General features: G+C 45.9%; 1 protein-coding gene across 1 annotated transcript in view; it reads left to right on the top strand.

Moving 5' to 3' along the window:
• LOC138525055 (mitochondrial inner membrane m-AAA protease component AFG3L1-like) overlaps positions 1–19,365 on the top strand; it is a 587,730-nt gene that overhangs the window by 232,922 nt on the left and 335,443 nt on the right. Inside the window, exons 6-7 of the mRNA XM_069635555.1 lie at positions 10,093–10,161; positions 10,275–10,399. Coding sequence (XP_069491656.1) covers positions 10,093–10,161; positions 10,275–10,399 — 194 coding nt within the window. The remainder of the gene's footprint in view (positions 1–10,092; positions 10,162–10,274; positions 10,400–19,365) is intronic.

Here is a 19,365-nt window from a genome sequence, read left to right as displayed (position 1 = left end):
CATTCTTGGGCCTCATCTGGGACATGTGCTCCGAGAAGGTGTTTCCGTCGGAGGACAAGATCTCGACCATCAAGAGGGCCACCACCCACTTCCTCAGCAGAGAGGTGACCTCGGCCTGGTGGTACCAGCATCTCCTGGGTCTCTTGGCAGCGGTCATATTAGCCGTTCCACACACAAGACTGAGGAGGATTCAGCTGCACTTCGTGGCCTCATGGAACCAGGAGCGGGGCTCTCAATCCGAGATGATCAACGTTCCTCAAGCTCTCTGCCTGGACCTCACATGGTGGTCCAGGGACTGCAACCTACGGACGGGCAAGCCCTTCCGGCCTCGCACCCTGCAGGTCACCATCACCACGGACTCCTCGCTCAAGGCTGGTGGAGCCACCTGGACGATCTCTCGGTCCACGGCACCTGAACTCGACAGGAGCAGGAATACCATTCCAATTGGTTGGACCTGAACACCATCTGGCTAGCGCTCAGAGCATTCCTTCCACTTCTCAGGGACAAGGTTGCCCTCATCCAGACAACCCAACTAGCATGTACTATGTCAACAAGCAGGGAGGCACAATATCCCCTCCACTATGTAGACTGGCATTCAGCATGTGGGAGTGGTCCCTGGAAAACATCTACCTCACAGCAGTTCACCTTCTGGGGGAATCCAACCTGGAGGCGGACAGGCTCAGCAGATTGGGAGCGGACAAATACGAGTGGATCGGGGTCTCCCCCAGGTGGCTCTCTTTGCCACCTGGCACAACAAGAAGTGCCCTCAGTTCGCCCCCTGGCAGGGACAGGGCCCCGGCTGCCTGGGCGATGCATTTCGGATTCAGTGGAATGGAATGACAGCGTACGCCTTCCTGCCCACTCCGCTGATTCACAGTGATTTGCAAGATCAAGGAGTCTTTCCAGCTCAACATCATTCTAAGAGCTCCATGGTGGCCGTCCAGGTCATGGTTCTCAGAGCTGCTCAGCCTCTCAGAGATGCCACCCCTTCACCTTCTGATGGGCCCAGCACATTTTCTGGCGCAGCAGGGGGGCAGGGTCATCCACCCCACGCCACAGAAACTAGCCCTCACAGCGTGGTTCCTGAGCAGGTAACACTAATGCACCTCAGCCTCTCACAGGCTAATCTGGAAATCATACAGGGCGCAAGGCTACCAGGGCCCAGCATAAAAGTAAATGGACCAGGTTCTGCCACTGGGCAGACTCCAAGGAAATCGACCCCCTGGTATGTACGTTGGACGACGTGCTCTCCTTCTGCGCACCTCGCCCACTCGGGCGTGCAGGTGGATACCTGCCGCTCTTACCTCACAGCCATCGGGGCTTACAGGAATTCAGAGGGGGGGGGGCTTCTCCTTCAATCCGATCATCAAGAAACATTTGATAGAGCTTGCAAGGCTCTAACCACCCATCAAGAGGCCACACCCCATCTGGGACCTGAACATAGTCTTGCGCGCCCTGCCGCACAAACCATTTGAGCCTATGGCGTCCGCGGACATCAGGCTGGTCACCATTAAGACAGCCTTACTAGTCGGCCTCACCTTGGCTCGCAGAGTCGGCGAAATCCAGGTACTGGCCGCCTCCGAAACCATATACTACCTTTCACAGGGACAAAGTAGTCGTCTGGACACACCCAGCATTTCTGCCTAAGGTGCCGTCTGCTTTTCATTTGAACGGGGAAATGGTCCTTCCTATGTTTTTTGCTGATCCTAGGGACGAGGCATAGAGTTCTGCACTGCCTGGATGTCAGGCGTGCCCTGAAATTCTACCTTGACAGGACAAACGGCTTCCGCAAATCAGACGCCCTGTCCGTCACTTTCGGAGATGCAAGACCAGGCCACCTGGCCTTCAAGGCCTCCATATCCTGCTGGATGGTCTCGGCCATCAAAGAAGCATACGAGGGCCAGCGCAAGCCGCTCCGGGCGAACATGCATGCCCATGCAGTCAGGGCCAAGGCAACGGCCATTGCATTCCAGCGCCATGTCCCTTAGCATGTAATAAGCAGGGCGGCCACTTGGGCCACTTCCTCGGCACTCTGCAAGCATTATTGTTTGGATGCCGGCTCTACATTAGATGCAGCTTTCAGACAGGTGGTTCTCAGGAACCTATTTGCTTAAGGAGGGTCTCCTCTCCACCCTGGGGCTACATTTCAGTTGTAATCGCCCATGCAGTATGGCGGAAAGGGGACGGGACGTAAGAGTAATTATAAGTTACTCACCGTAGTGACTAACGTTGGTCCCCTTTCCTCCATACGTCCCACCATCCTCCCCGCTAATAATATTGGTGTCATTAAGCAATGTTAAATCTATTGTCGACGCGTCAATGGGGACTGAGGTGTGGCGCCGGAGGGCGGAGTCAGGGCAGCGCATGCTCCCAGGGCCGCATCCCTGCACGCCTCTAAATTTAAAGGAGAAGGTTTTATTTGGGGGAAAAAGGTTCCGTCTTCTGTCCCTTGGAAGGGCACGCCCATGCAGTATGGAGGAAAGGGGACTAAGGGATAAGAGTATGCTAGTCACTACGGTCACTACGTTGAGTAGCTTATAATTTATGCTTCACCCCAACTTGCAGGCATCCCTCAGCCGGGTTCTTATTTGCCAGATACACAGTTCACTTTGTTTTATCACAAATGCGGGATTCACTTCTCTTAGCTTTGTATAAGGGATTTTACTTGACTCCTTGTATGACCACTTTGACCTCTTACGTCGGGCACTCCTAGGCTCTCCTGGTATTTGTAGTTTCAACAAAAGGGGACCAGCCAGCGTCTTTCGAATGAGCGCCCACATGGCGCCAGACCACTCTGCAGCTGGTCTTTCCCTGGGCTTTCCCTGGGCTTTAAAAGTTCAATAACGCACAAGTTCTTTGTTCATAAGCTCTTTCAATTCATATCCTGTTGCCGTTTGCTCAACACAGCCTGGTTTACTTTCTGTTCTCCCTCCGACTCACCAGCTGTGCTGATCTCCTAGGCGTTGTTTCTGGAGTCATGGACGGTACCACGGTAGCAGGCCCGTCTCCCTGCCTTGGTTATCGGTGCCGGAGCGCCCCGTGTACTGTTGACATCTGTTATACCACACACCAGCTGTAGTTCTAGCTCTTATGATTCCTTTCACGGAGGCTTTGTGGGTCTGGGTTGAAAAGGCCAAGGGCAATGCCCTCTTATCATCCTTTCTGGTGTTGTTGCCTTTCTCCTCCTTTTGAACTGCCGTCTTGGAATAACTGTTTCCTCGTGCGGTTTGCCTTGCTCAATGTGTGCTCTCATGCTCCGCCTTTTATCCCTGCGGTGAGGGGAAAGGGCTGTCAGGTGTGTGTAGTTATTGTCAATTGCCTGACGCTGCCTGACCCTTGTGTTGGGACATGTCAGGTAAACGGCTCTGGTGTTAGTCTGTTGTCTTTCACTGTGTAAGAAAGTGTTTGTGTTGGAAAGGGGAGCGGGGGGTTAGAGCTTCTAAATATCCTATGGGGTAGGATGGGGAAAAGGTGTTATAAGGAAGGGGGTACCGCGTCTCATCTGTCGGTATCCCACCTCCACTCCCCAAAGACCCCCCCCTCCCATCTCGGTGATCCTTCCCCACTGGTCCACCCCCAGGAACTGGATCCAATAGCAATGGCCATGTCCTGGCCACCTGGATGACAGATCTCCGGGGACTAGCGGGTGAGACAGCTTCAGGTTTCTTGCACCTCCAACCACCATGCCTTTTATAACACATGGCATATCCTCTGCCAGTTCCTTGCGCCTCTGTTTCCTCGTAGCAACGTATCACTGGAGCTTTCCCTTTTTTATGTGGGGGGACCCACAAGCCGTTCTTGCGGGTATCCCCTCCGTTCTTCCTTTCTGCGTATTCTGTTTCACCTGGCCCGCCTTCGAGATGCAGATGCGCGTGGGCTGCTTCTTTGGCCCGAAGTGAAGCTGAGAACACATGTCCTCACTCACTGGTGGCCATCTTGGAATCATCAAAGATACTTCTATGTCTATCTTTGGCCTCTGGATTGTCAGGATACCGGGTATACTCTCCTGCCAAGGTTTTTATGTTTCCCTAGTTTCACACATTTGGGATTGCCTGGTATACTTTCCTGCCAGGGCTTCTGGTTTCACACACTTGCAACTTCCTGGTATGCTCTCCTACTAGGGTTTCTTGTAACTGTCCTTTTCTATGACTCCACCTTTGATAGTTTGTCACATTAGCTGTCTTGGCCAATTCCTTTTGTTTCTTACTCTATTTCCTTATTAATGTTTTCCACACTAGTCATTCACCACCTTAGTGCTGTGGGTTATTGTGCATTGTCCATTAAAGATCCTCTCTTGAGGCAAACGTGCTTTTAACTTCTTTCAGTATGAAGAAATTATCTCCTCTCTTTACCTGACTTGCGTTGTTCAGTGTTTAACATACGGCGTGTTGGCAATGCGCCCCATTGCGCCCTTCGTCCCAGCATGGACTGGCTGGCTCTTTGTGGCATCTCCCGGTCTGCCTGCGGCCCACCGAGGACAGCCAGGGGATTCTCTCATTTGCACTACTCTTCGGTTTCCACATCTCTTGTGGCGCTGGCTGGGCTTTTCCTCTCCTCGTGGCTTCCCATTAAGCTTCTCTTTGCATTCTTCCACTTGCGGACGCCCAGGAGCCCTGTTATGGTCTCTGGCGCTTCCTCGTGAAAGCTTCTCTGCGTCTTCCTTTACTGCTCGCTCTATGAGCTGGTTGACTCAACGTGCTTCTTTTGGGTCTCCTGCCTCTTGAAGAGCTGCAGCTCACTCCCAACAGTCTGCCATTTCTTCTTGTGATCTCTTTAAACCTCCCCGCACAGGTATATGCGCCCAACAAATAGAGCATCGCCTGTGCTCGGGACTTCCCCTGATCTGCATTCATCCATTCTCTTCTTCGTCGCAGTGCTAAGGGGTTTCTGGGAATGATGGTTTCTTTTTACCAACTTGCACGAAAACATTGTAGGAATGGTTTCAACATGTTCTGAGGGCAAGTCGATGTTTGAGAACTGTTCTGGAGATGTGTTTGAAAAAATTGGTACTCTCTTTTGGTAGAAGGAACCACAATAGGCCATTAAGATGTTGTGTATGTGAGATTCAACCTGTTTAGGGAAAGAAGGATACTAGGTCTCATCCGTGGACACGGACACTCCCTCTGAGGGGTTGTCTCCCCAATGTGATCCTCCCTCATGTGGCCGCCCCCAGGGTCAGGATCAGGTAGTGGCTGCTGTCACCTGGCTACATGGGAGGAGATCACAGCTGGGGAAACAGTGATGGTCCATCTAATTTATCACAGCCGCCAGAAGAGATTGTTACGCTCTCAACTTTAGTTATGTTACATGCATTTACTCACATGCACCATCCTGGTGTTTCAGTTTCAGTTTCTTGGCTAAGTCATCGATTTCGGATTTGGCTAAAACCTATAAATATGGTTACACCGAGTCTGACCTCATCCTGCAGGACCATCAAAATAAAGGCAATGGTGTGATGAGGCTGGCAAAGGAAGCCTGCAAGCATCTGTGTCCACTTGTTCAAAGTTTGCGTGTCAGCAATGTTGCTGGACGCTGGTATGAGAAATGTCATAGGGGAAGTGAAGCAAGGACTGGAAACACAACTTCCTTTTAATTGTCTGGTAATCCCCACTTATGCAGGAAATGACAAACAAGGGATTCCAGAGGCTGTAGAACAGCCTATCTGTAGGATGGGACTAGGGCATACTGATGGATGTAGCAGGGTCTTCATTTAATTCCCTTACTTGGCTCCCCTTCACCACTGTCTTCTTTAAGAGGTCCCTATCCTTGCAGCTCGAAGCTTCCTAAACTGCGGTCACTTGGGACTGGATTAGAAACCATGCCTACAGGTTCTAAGATATACTACACAAGAGAGGGAGTTTCTTGGGTGAACAGTGTCGGGGTGGAAGAGTAACTCTGTCAAAGGGGGTCCCTAAACTAAAGAACCTAGTGTCCAATCCTTACTCTAATCCACACAAGTATGGGACTTCCGCACCAAGTAAGGTGCCCTTCAGCTTACTCGGTCTCATTGGGGTTTTAAGTACCCCTGCACCCTTCCTTATCTGATTTTGTCAGATGGTCCCAGGCAGATACAATCCTCTGTATCTTTAGTCTTGTAAAGTACTCCTACCAGGAAAGACATTTCAGCATTCCCTCCACCTGCCGTAGGAATCTCAAGAGATTCTCTGCCTGAGGCAAGTCATGTAATTTTCCTCTTCTGGCCTGATTGCTCTGTAGACCTTTTACTAAGGAGAGCCTTGTACTTTTGTCCCTCATTCACTAGTGGTTCTTCTGGGTAAGGTTTCTTCCTGCTCCACTCCTCTACCTGTGGTTTTTGACAGGTGGAAGTAATTATAGACTGTCTTGGCCAACGCCATCCCTCTTGGGCTTGAGCCTGTTAGAGGCTCTGCGTTTCTCCTCTTAAACTCAGGTGGTGTTTCAGCACCAACCAGCATCTCGAATAACGTCACCAGTTGGTTCTCTTGGTCATCTGCCTCCTGGCAACCTCTGGGTCAAGACCCACAGCAGACCCATGACTCTCTTCTCTCCTGCGACTTAATTTTCTTTCAATGTTTACCAAATGGCTTTTTCAACTCCTTTTTCTCAGCTCTTATAAAAGTGTGGCATAGCTTTGGTTTGCCTGTCTGTTTCTGCTCTTCACCTGCCACTGAAATAACACTAACCCTGGAGTGCCATCCTAACTCCCACAAAGTCTGAAGGCTTATGCCTCTTTGTATGGTTTCTTAGGCACTGATTGCTTCGATAACATGGCTGGTTGGTGGGGTACGTTTCCTCATTAGCTATGGGGTAGGTGATTGGTGCATGCCTAATTGTTCCACCTCCTCCCCATGTGCATGCCCCTTAACTTCACTTATTTGTAGGTGTTTGTTCTAATAATGTAATTCAGCTCTTTACCCGGCCCTTGCAGCCGGGTAAAGTGCCTATGCTTTTTCTGCTTTTACCTGCTGTGTAATTCTCTTGAAGCTCTGGTCCGCATTCCATGCCTATGCTTGCTCACCCAAGGTGCACGTGTTGGTGCCCCCTCCATTCGTGGATCCATGGTCTTGACCTGGTGTTCTTAAGACAGAATGTTGATGTGAGTTTTATTGAATAATAAGCTCACATCTGCATTGGTATCTCTTGAAGGCATCCGATGTAACCCTGGGAAGACCAGGGCTCTTCAGTTTCCACATTAGAGACCTATTGTATTCATTGGAAGGAGTGAAGTTGTTTCTAATGAAGTCCTACATTATTTTGCTGGTTGGTATCAATGTATTGAGAATCTATATAAGTTGTTGTACGTGGGTAAGAGAACACAGGGTCGTGGATTGTTGGAGTCTTCTGGGCTGCTTGTTCCTATTGCCCCTCCTCAAGACTGCTATTAAAAATGACTGAACTAATGCCAGCAAAGATTTGAGTCCCAAGATTGATTTCCTCGACCCCCCCCCCCCCGTAATCGAATTTCCCTCATAGGATGGTAGTGTTGTGCATCCTCTATCGCCCATCTTTAGACATTTCCTTTTGGGGGGGATACCATAACTCCTCGCACATGAATGAATGCAGGGTGTAACATGAGGATCGACAGAAGGGATTAGGCAAGCTCTAGGTGATCCTCTATTTCCCACCTCCAGTATCGCATCATGTGGCTGGCGGCTTCATCTAGCCCCTTGGACAGCACCTAATCCCCTCTGTGCTGTCTTCAGAGGTCACTGTAGCAAACTCCATGGATTAAAAGTATACTGGTCTCATTTTAGCAGTCTAGAGACCAGGATTAAGCGGTGCGGCCAGACAACCCTCCTCATACCACCCTTGGGCTGATAACATTCTAGATTGGGTAGACATCCGTACATCCAGCCCTTTTGGTCACACCATTGCAGGTTCCCAGAGTGAGGCAGGGAACTTTTATCACAGATGTTATTCCAGTGGTTCTACAAAACGCTCTTTAAGCACCACCACTTCCACATACTCCTCCAAAACCTTTCACCTAAGATACTTCCCCTCTCATCCCTGCACCAATGGACCTGCTTCTGCTTGTTGCAGGGCCTCCGGTTTGAAAAGATAGCAAACCAGTGCCATGTGGAGTGCTGCTTACAGAAAACGATATTGTTGGAGAGAAGTATTTACCCACTTCTGTGAAAGCCTTTCACTTAGGTATTATCAGACAGCGGAGTCTGATGTTCCCGACGTGATTTGGCAGACATTATTTCCTTAAGACGAAGACTGGGCTACCCTTTACTGCCCAATGTCTTACGTGGGCCCATATATATTAGGAAAACCGCTCTTTTAGCAGTAGCAGTAAATGGGCGTTTGGATAGATATGGTTGTTGAAAAGTTTGGAATAACGTAAGAATTCCACAAAATTGAGAATTAAACATAAATTGTGGCATCATGAAGTAAATGCATTTTAAAAAAAGCATCACATAATAGAGATAGGTGCTATGTCTACTTCCTAAATTACACAATAAGTAGACAAGAAGTGGAAAAGGCATAAAAACCTTAATATAGTGGTTTCATATTGCTGTGACAAATTGACTTCTACCTTGCAGCGAACAGGATGAGTAAGCACCCGCTCAGCCCTCACACTTCTACAAACCAAGAGCCAACACAAGGTAAAACGGGCACAGTTAATAGATACACCTCCTTTGCCTTTTGTGGGCCCAGGGAAGGCTGTATGCTTTCAAGAGGGGTGTGAACGTGGTTCAGTAGCAAGCCAAACAGTGAAGTATAACATTCCAAAATAAGGGAATGTCCACTCAAGGTTCCCCGTTTATAGACACTGTCCAGCAATATCTGAGTATTAGCCAGAACTGGAGCCTCCTCAAAGGACCTTGTCCCGTTCCCACTCTGAATGAAGGCCATGTCTGCAACTCTCTGGCCTAGTGAGACTTCATCTGCTAAGATGCCCACGTTACCTATGGCCTCCTCCTCCAGGAGTCCCAACAGTTGCCATTTCTTGATAGGTCTGCCCTTGCAAGCTGGATCTCCCTTTCTATGTGTCATATCCCCACACATAAAACCACCTCTGTGTTGAGAGTGCAGGTGCCAAAGTTCTAGAGGGGCCCTCACTCTTCCTTTCTGCGGGGGCTGACCAGCCATGGGACTGGGATTTTCCTTCATCATTTGATGGCCTTTTCTTGAGGGCAGGGTAAGAAACGCTGTTCTTTCTCTCCTTTATGTTTGTCTTTTCCCTAGTCATTTTTCCATATGTTACACTATAAAATTGCATGAATTGCTCTGTATGCTATGCTAATGCCTGCCATATCTGTAGCAGATTGCTCTTTAATTTTCAGATATGAGCTCTAAGTGGTCTCATGGAGCTACCAACATGTGTTCGGCTACAGATACAAATTCTGCAAATGAAAGAAGGTGAACAATTTTATAAATTGCAAAATTAAGTGTTTGGAAGCGTATTAATGGCAGTCCAACCTTATTTCTGAAACCAGGACACTTCATTCAAGGCGGGGGAGGGGAATCGGGGGGGCCTGAATGTAATTTTCAGTGCATTGGCTCCAGTCTTTGGAAACTGTTTTCTATTGACCGGAAGCTTTGGTGGTTTAGTTGCAATCTTTATCATGAGACACCTGCTGATTGTCCGGCCACAATGCTTCATCCTTTTTTCATGAAGAACCAGTTTGTTGGAGTTCAAGCATTTTTTTGGTAATTCTTTTCCTGTTTCTAGCTGAACCAATGCTTTTTTTCCCCTGTGGGATATTTCTTCTCCACAGTAAGTAAAGCTTAGGAATCGTCCTAAGCGTTGTAGATTAGATTTTGTTCCATGGGATAGTGTATACACTCTTGCGCTTATTTCATCTTAAAGTGCTTAGCGTCGACTCTAGTACTGTCCATTGTCTATATGTCTAATGTGTGCAACGACAGGAGCTACAGGACTTGGGGTATAGGCGTTACCACGATAAATAAATGTACTGTTTTAACACAAGATATGCATTCTGAGATGAGTCCTCTGGACGGCACCTACTTGTTAATGCCTTTGATTGCATAACTCCCCATTTTAAGCACCTGTCAAGCTTTTTATTGCCAAGTGTAATTTTTATGGAAAAACTCAAATGCAGGATATATTGGGAGATGATGAATGTATTTTATTTTTATTTACAGGTAGACCGTCTTGATGTGGTAAACAAACAATTTGTGCGTGTGGTTCCTGCTCCTGGAGTGTCAACTGATGTAAGATACTGCTTTATTCCTAAGATTAGTCATGAACCTTCTTTGTTTCTATTGTGTATACCTGACTTTTTTGGAATTTTTTGTGTGACTTCTTGTTTTTGATGTCCATGCAGAGATATGTTTGGTTCAATATTGGCAGCGTTGACACGTTTGAAAGGAACCTAGAGAATGCTCAACAAGAACTTGGCATTGAGGGAACCCAGCGAGTGTCTGTCATTTACTCCACAGAGAGTGATGGGTACGTAGTAGGAGAGGAAGTTGTATGCATGTGGCTTTGATCAGGAAGTTCATAGATGCATTACACCGAAATAGATTCACAAATTATTTCTTCATGTTTTAGAATACCATGTAAACCAACCACCTGGGCCTTTGTGACGAAGAGAATACAATACATGTGCTCTAGGTCTGTAGCCAGATTTAAGAGTTATGTTTAGATTTATACATAGTGGCTGACACCTCTGTGATTACGCTTCATGTTTGTACTGGTCCTAAGACCATCGCATATATACTGCATGGCAATGACTTAAGTAATCTTTTATGTTGACACTTTTTCTTTAATCAATTTAGGGAAACCTCCTGCCACCTAGATTGAAGAATTAATTGTCAAAACATTGTCAAAAACATAAAATAAAGACAATGGAATGACAATTGATAATTCAGCTACTTCTCTTGCCTGATGCAGATTGCTTTTTGAGAAATTGTTTTGAATGTTACATATTTTATTTCTGTACTAGATCCTTTGGTTTGGCCCATCACACAACTTCCATATTCTTGTCTTAGTTATAATAGTTATGTTGGGCATGATGTAGCTGAGAAAATGTTCTTCATTGCCAGCAACATCGCCAAGACCAGACAAGAAAAATAATGGCCTGAAGCTTCAGCGATTTCCAAAAGTGAGAAATGGATAGTTCTGATTGGGAAGGCTCAAAGAAAATCTGATGCTCTGTTAAACCCTTTGATAGAAGATGCCATGTTGTGGCCAGATGTATAATGTAATGAGCACAAATCTGATCATAACCGATCAGAACCTTCAATCCATAATTGCTATTTAGCCTGATTTTTCAGTAGTTGGTGATTGTGATAGCAGGCAGTTGGGACGGTTCTCTTTTAAGATGGACACTCATGCTCACTTGATAAGTAAGCTAGTTGATGGTTTTGGCCATGAAGCAATTAACTCGTCCTGGATGAGAATAAAGTTTGAGAGTGATACAGCAAGGTAATTTTAGTGCATCAAGGAAAAGATGTAATTCTTTTATTGTAGTCTGCCAAGATGCAGACTCTCTTAGGGCCAATATCCCTCTGTCTATACTTGTGGGAATCTGTCCTATGGGAACAGGACCATGTCCTTTTGCACAGCAATTGTCCTAGCATTTCAATTTAGGTGGGGAGCTAACGGTCATGCACAGAGCCCCTCCAAACCGTTACTCTGCTTCCCAGCAATGCCCCAAAACCATTTTTCCTCACTGAATGGATAGGATGCCTGCACAGCAGTGGTTCTATTTTTGTTTTCTTGAGCTTGTCCTTTTTAGTTTTCTTTTTCTCCTGCTTGTCTGATGGTTTTTCCTTCTTGTTTATGCCAGGGTAAATTGGATTATCTTGGTGTAAATTCTATGTGATAGTATTCTTTTTCTTATCCCCATTCCCTCTTGCTAGAGTTTCTCGGTACAGATTATCGCTGGTATGCCTGTGTAGCTTGCAACACACTTTCATAGGTCACTGAAGGAAATGGCTTCAGAGGTGGGAGGTTATCCCTGCTTTACCACTGGACAATCCGCAGCAGCTCACGTCAAAGGAAAAAAAGTAAAAGGCCCCCTTTTCTCTGTGGCCCAATGGTCTGGTGACTCCTTCCTGGGGTAAGCAAGGTCCAGGGGGGCTCCCAGTTGTCCGTCTGCAGCTAATCATTCTGCTGGGGGCAACCCTGAAGATCTTTGAAATCTTACCATTGGCAGCCCTGAGGTCCTTACAGACTTTTCATGGTCACCTGCCGAAGTGCCACCTTTGCATCTGGAAATTTACACCATGCAACTTTTTCCAAATGCCTTGCACATGCTACCAGAGGTGGCTCTGAGGACTCTGGGTAAGTTCATCAAAGTTACTAATACAGTCTTATGCGAAATAAAGAGAAATTACAATCAGCGGCATCATGTTATACTCTCAATAAATATCTAGATCTATATAGGGAAGACCTGTAATCAAATTCACAGGTGTGTATCATAAATCCACTACCACCAGGAGGGTCCCCCACAATCTAAACACATTTATTGAAGCCAGAACTATCATTAAGCAAGATTATTTGCCTCATTCGAGAACAAAGGTCACACCCACGTCGCAAATGGTAGCGGTTCGTGGTATAAATCAACATAGCATACCATCTTACCTGCACCTTCTGGCACATGGTACTTCCATCACGCAGCCACAAACATTGATCTGCCAAACACTACTTTGGCCCCTACAAGACCTACTAGTCTAATACATACCGTGGTCCATGATAGTATGGACACCACTCATGTGTCATTGAAAAGGCCTTGCTAAATGTACACTCCTTGCCCTTTTACGCAATTGAAGAAAGGGACTTCATTCTGGACCATGAATTAAATATCATGACCATTACTGAAACCTGGTTAAAAAAGTACCCCGACTCCACTGTTACAGTTTTTATTCCTGACTGATACATCCTGCATACTGCCAATAGGACACTCGGTAGAAGAGATGGGGTAGCTTTGGAAATTGGGTGGTCCCCCAAGGAAATCCATCCAGTTTATGGATATCCCACAATGTGAGAAACTTGTGGTTGAATATGCACTGGAACCAACAGTGGACCATCTTCATTTTTGTAATTTATTGTCCACCTCAGTGTAAAATAGACTTCACAAACTAGCTGAAGTTATCCCATCTCTCACGAATTCAAACAACCGTATTATAATCTTAGGTGATTTCAACCTGGATTTTAACGATGGCAAAGATCATATAGGACACCATCCATATCATATAGCACTCCACTTTGGGTTGTTACTATATGCCCACCATCCATAAAAAAGGAAGGACGATTGATTGGGTTTTTGTGAGGAACATCTCTCCCAAGAACCCCACTCTATCATCTACCATGACTGTTAAGCTATTATTTTTAATGCATCTAGATTTATTGCACCTAGTATTTCAAATAAAGATAACATCTGCATTGCTTATAGAAAAAAGCATGATCTCACAGCTGAATCCTTAGCACCTCATTTGACCAAGGTGGCTGTATGTAGCTTAACAGGCCCAGATTTTATGGCCACTGTATATTATACCATTACTGATCTTGTTGATCATATTACCTCTAATCAAATGAAATGTGTTACACCAAATAGAACTAAAGGGAAATTGTATACTTCTAATCTTAGACTTTTTAAATTCACACTCACGAAATGAGAGCAGATTTGTAGAGGAAGCCTCAATCAAGAGAACACTGAATTATGTGTTGCATCACTCCAAATATAAGCAGGCTATCCTACTAAGCAAGCAACAATATTCTATTATATTCAAATTGACCCAGCCGTTCACTCAACCAAAAAACAGTTGTATATTTTAAGCTCCCTTTCCAAAACAACAAATAATACATATATAGAACCATCAGAGGAATGGTGCAATTTCATCCAAGAGTATTTAGTATTAAGATTTGCCGTATTCTGCAAAGTATTTCCCACACTCCATACTAGGCCGCTAGGATCACCCTAAAATGACCAGCCAAGTCAGCCTCTGAATATAACCCATGTCTAATTGACATGTTTAACCTTTCTAATATATCCTGCCGGGACACTGCCCGTTTCCTGATGAGCCTTAAATCTACCTTTTGTCCTGGGGGCCCATGCACCTCAAAGATTATTAAAAAAATAGTGCTGTTATTCTGAGTCTGGCATTCATGAACACCACCTTCAGAAATGCCACTGTTCCCAGTGAACTGAGGCAAGCATGGGTTACTCCTTTATTGAAAACATGTAATTTTGATCCCTCAGCATGCTCAAGCTATTGTCCCGTAACTAATGTGCCTTTTTGTTGTTGAAGATATTGGATAAAGTAGCCACAACACAGTTGTTCTTTCATCGAACAACACAATTTTAGGAGAACGGCAATCTGTTTTTAGACCAAACAGAAGCACTTAGTTAGCGCTTATAGACATCAAAAAGTCTTTATCAAAGATTATTATTGATGATGGTGGCCTTGGGACTACTAATGCTGCCGGATCTGTCATCTGAGTTTGAGACCCTCGATCATTCCACTTAATCACATCAAAGGAACTGTGTATGTGTCTGACAAAGCAACTATATATGGTTATCTTCTTTCATTGCCGATAGACATTCTAGGTTTAAAATTGGCCAATATCAATCACGGGTTGAAATAGTGGAATGTGCTGTCCCACAGCGACCGTGTTTGTCCCCACTACTTTGTAACATCTACCTAAAACTCCTCCAGGGCATTTCGTCTGACATCACATTCCAATATTTTGCAGATACCCCGTTAGTTTTTAGGCTTGGTAAAGATCCACAGGCCAACACACCAAAAATTCAAACCACCTTTCACACAATTAAACAGTGGATGGCAGATAATTCACTTTGGCGCAATCCAGACAAAACACACCTTTTACTGGTTTCATCCAGCAAACAAAATGTTATGATCTCTTTTAGATATGACCATCTCAAGCTATCTGATATCGTTGCCACTGGAACAAAAAGGAAAAACGTTGAAAATGAATTCAGTAATCCGTTTTGCCCACAACCATCTGGTACTGTTCTGCCAACTCAGACCATTGCTGGAAGAATCACTTTGCGCCACCATTGCAAGAACCATAATCAAACTATTGCAATGTGTTGTATGCTGGTTCTCCCAAGTATGCGATTAAAACACTATAGGTACTGCAAAAAACAGCTGAACACAGTCTTAAATCTTCTCGTCATATTTCTCAAGTTCGAAAGAGGCTTCATCGGCTGCCGGTAGAGGGTAGGAATACATTTAAATTACTAACCATAACCCATAACGCAGTCTATGACGGATTTCCCAGTTATATTAGGAATCAAATGCTGAAGTAGAAATCAAATGCCTCTCGCCTCTTCTATATGCCCCACGATTTAAACAAGTTCACGGCATAGGGGAAGCTTGCATGATAAACTCAACCAAATGCTGAGATCTGTTATCTCTGGATGTTCGGGACATCCAGAACATTCTGCACTCTTGTGGAAAAATGAAGACACTATTATTATAAGGATAATCTCCTACTCTTATTGGATTAGTTGAGTGCTCTTCTACCTACAGGTAGAAGCGCCCTGCCCATAAAATAAAATCAGAGCCTCTAACAGGCATTCTGTACGTCAGCCCCTGGGTAGCGAATCTGGTACCCCAAAGCAACTCCCACCTGGACACTTTCTGCTACTCCCTCATAGTCAACAAGTAAGGCTGTAATTTCAGTTGTTTTAAGAGGCTGATGCACTCTGGCCATAAGCTTATTTAGAGGCCACAGTGAAGTTTCATCCCAGGCCAATCCTCCACCACCTCAAGCTCTGGTTCTTGTGAATTCCACATAACTGTCAGGCTCCAAACCCATAGCTGTGCCTGCTGTGCAACAGAAGGCTTACAACTCTGTAGCATCAGGATCAAGAGGTTTAGACTCTGGCAGCAAAGCTCTTATATATCCCCAACCCAGCGAATACTCTCATTTCAGACCTCTCCCTATTATCGGGGGATAGTACCTCCCATGATCAGGTGGGTCTAACCACAGGTGATGACGCGACAGAGGGCCTTCACACCTCGCCTTAGGCTTCCACAATCAGTCTGGAAAAAATTGACTTGCTGGGCATTTCCTCTCCTGCGGATCCTCCGACCACGCTTGGGGTACTGGATATCAGAGGCTTGATGCAAGTGGGCAACTCTCTGCTGGAAAATGTGCTTGCAGACGTTGATTCTGCTATGCTCACAAACAGGAAAGTGGAGCTCCTTTACAGCTTCTTTTCATGTCTAAGATATGCCTATCGAGCTATCCTCAGCCCTTATCTGTGGCGTTGGTAGCCTCTATTTTTTGCAGACATTCTTCATTTTGATACTCTGGTCAGTCTTTGACAGAACCTCCTGAAATAGGTAGGCAAAGCTCCTGGATAAGAAATCGTAATCAAACTCTGCCTTGCATTTGAGGCACACAACTGTTAATGCTTTGTTGGCAGCTGTGGAATGAGGTCTCTAAAGGATGCTGCATTTATATTGGTTCTCATTGAAGGTAGCCTAATTGCACAGGATCTCATAGAAGCCACTGTCCCCCATTCTGACATGGCAGCAAGAGGCATCTGTCCAGGGGTGGATATGTGTCAGTTGTACTGGCTCAGAGACGCAATTCACCAAGGGTCAAAATCCTGGACCTGATAAATCAATGGCTAATATCTACAGCACTGATGCAGATGAAGACTGCCAAGTCATTTGGGTGCTCGCAAAAGCATCCCATGAGGCTTTCCAATCAGGTTCCTTGCCCAGGCAGGACAAAAGACAGAGGTCCTCCTTGTGTAAGAGCAACTTGAGATTTTATGGTAGGTGGATATTCAATAACTTTGTATCCATGGGTCCTTGCAGGGTTTCCAATGGATTTCTGCTTCCCCTTCTCTCTCTACTCCCATCATCTCGCTGACCCTTCTCTTGAAAGGTTTGCTTTGGAGGAGGTACCCCACTGCGCGAGATTCCTGTTTGTAGTTGCGACTTTTCACTCTTTCCAAGAGAAACCTCATTTGCCTGTTCATGGTACTGGACCGCTCCCCTCTGAACCTCCATGCTTCCATAGAAGGGTACAAGATAACCAAGCCTGCACAGGTTCCAATAAACCTGTGCTAGGGTAATTTGTTTTGCAGAGTGGCTATGAAGGCCTCAATGCGATTCCAAGCATCTTTACAAAACTGGCTGTGGTCACGGCACAATTGCACCTGAATGGCATCAGCATATATTATTTCCTTGATGACTGGCTCATCTGGATTTCCTTGGGCTGAAGCAGGCCGAGTCTCTTCAGACCCTTCTAGCTCTACCCTACGACCCGGGCTTTTCAGCCAACCAAAACAATACAGAGCGTACCCCAAAGCAGAACATCCTGTTTATCGGTTTACTCTGGGATTCTGAGTGCCAGTCTTCCCTACACAAAAGAGAATCTGGTATATTCAAGACAGTCCTTTATTTTTTTGCCAAGGTCCCAAACCTTGGTCTGATTGTTACAGAAGTTTAGGGGTCAATGGATCTCTTGTATGCTGGCACTCCCTTTGGACAGGCTCAAAATAAGAATTCTGATGCATCTGGCCTCCTCATGGGATCACCTTTGAGACAATCGCGTGGCCAAATTTCCCACTCCACCAGGTTCCTTTTGCCGACATCCCTCACTCTCGTGCTAAGACTGTCCCAAGCCGAGGAATCTGATGACTCAAATTCAGATGTCAAGTTCCAAGGCTCTTTATAATAAAAACAGAAAACTAAGGGAGAGAGGATTGGTGTGGTACAGGGTGAGCAAACGAGCAAAGCTAAACTTCAGTTTAGAATCAGGGTGCTTAGTCTGTCTCTCTCTCACTTAGGATCCACTCGCCTGCCAGTGATCAGTCAGTCTCTTGGGTTTTAAGTGCCCCACATCTTTCATGGTTGGGATGTCTTCGTCAGGATGTCATTTGTCTGTTTCTTTTACTAGATACTTTGGCTTTACCGCCACTGGATTTTTTGTTGTCGGAGTTGGCTAATTGTCCTTCTCTAGGATCCTGGCTAGGATCACTTGGGGCAACTGGATAGCTGAGGTATGCCCCTTCGCCGGTTGTTAGACTTGTTAGGTTAGGCCTCCTACACCTGCTCAGAGGTCTGCATGAATCTAGATCCAGGCCAGCTTTCTTCCTCCTACTCCTTTTCTCATCCCTCCTCTATACCAATGGTCTCATTTGTTTCCTTCTGGTAGTCTTCCCTCCTCTACTACTTGATTTTTCTGCAATACACTAGTTTGACCCTTTCTTCTACCTTTGTGATTGCTCATCTAATCTCGTCCTCCACATCCTCTTCTGCTCCTCTTCTAAAAGTTCCACTTCCTCTCTTTTCCTGTGTTCTTAGCTCAACTCTTTTTCCTCTACTGATTTTCCCCTCCATTCTGAGCCTATGCCCCCACGCCTTTTGATGTTCTCTTCAATGCTTCTCTGTCCTTCCACTGCTCTGCTGCCATCTGCGTGTCGTGTCAGTCCCTCCTCTGTTCCTCTAATTCTGCCCTCCTTTTTGCTGCTCTGCAACACGCCACGTTGCTTCCGTCTTTCCATTCCCTCATCTGTTCCCTTTTTATAGGGACTGGGCTGGCCTGTTGACTGTGTAATTGCTTGGCTACTTTCAGGTGGTTTGATTTTAGTCCAGCCCCTGTATTGGCTGACCTGTGCTCGCACTACAAAACTCCCAGCTTCATCTCATTTATAGTTGCACGTACTAGTGCCAGTCTGCGGCCGAGCCTTTACTAATGCTTGAATCTTGGAACAATTTTACTCTGGTTTGTGGGTAGGAACATATACTGTGGAGGATCTCGCGCCTGTGGGAGAGGAGTGAGTGTAGCCCCATGTCATTTATTTTAGCCTAGAACAGTGTGTTTACTTTTTAGTCTGCAGTACATAGGGTCAAATGCTGCATAGGACAGAATGAGTTAAGCTTATATTTGAGTAGTTCCTGATTGTGAAGTCATGCTAGCTGTTTATTTGCTGGGCAGGGCCGAACTGCAGGAGGGCTGCTTGACAGTAGGTGGCAGCAGGGTCATGTCAGAGTCTTTGGTCACAATCGCATGAAAAGTCAGACCATATCAATCTTCTTGAATTCTGGGCCATCTTTTGTCTTCAGAACTTTCTCCTGATGGTCTTGGGCAAGGTCCTACCATTCAGACGGACAACACAACCTTTATGTGCCACCTGAACAAGCAGGGGGAATAAGTTGTCGCCTCCCTGCTCCCCACCTTGCCTGCTGGCACTGGAAATATGCAAATGGTTTCTCGAGCTTTGCATTATCTTAAAGGAAGTGTACCTGTCGGGTAAAGACGACGTGGACAGGACAAGCTCAACAGATCATGCCAACTGCGAGTGGGAGCTACATCTTCAGATCATGTGTGATGTATAAACTCTGGCGGTGGGAGGTTCCCAAAGTAGATTAATTCACTTCTCGGACAAAACACAAAAGCCATGTGCAGGAACTTTGCTTCTA

The sequence above is a fragment of the Ambystoma mexicanum genome, chromosome 1q (assembly GCF_040938575.1).
Source record: "Ambystoma mexicanum isolate Mex_15411 chromosome 1q, UKY_AmexF1_1, whole genome shotgun sequence".
NCBI lineage: Eukaryota > Metazoa > Chordata > Amphibia > Caudata > Ambystomatidae > Ambystoma > Ambystoma mexicanum.
Note: the sequence above shows the minus strand (reverse complement) of the source record. Positions and strands in the feature narration are given on the sequence as shown.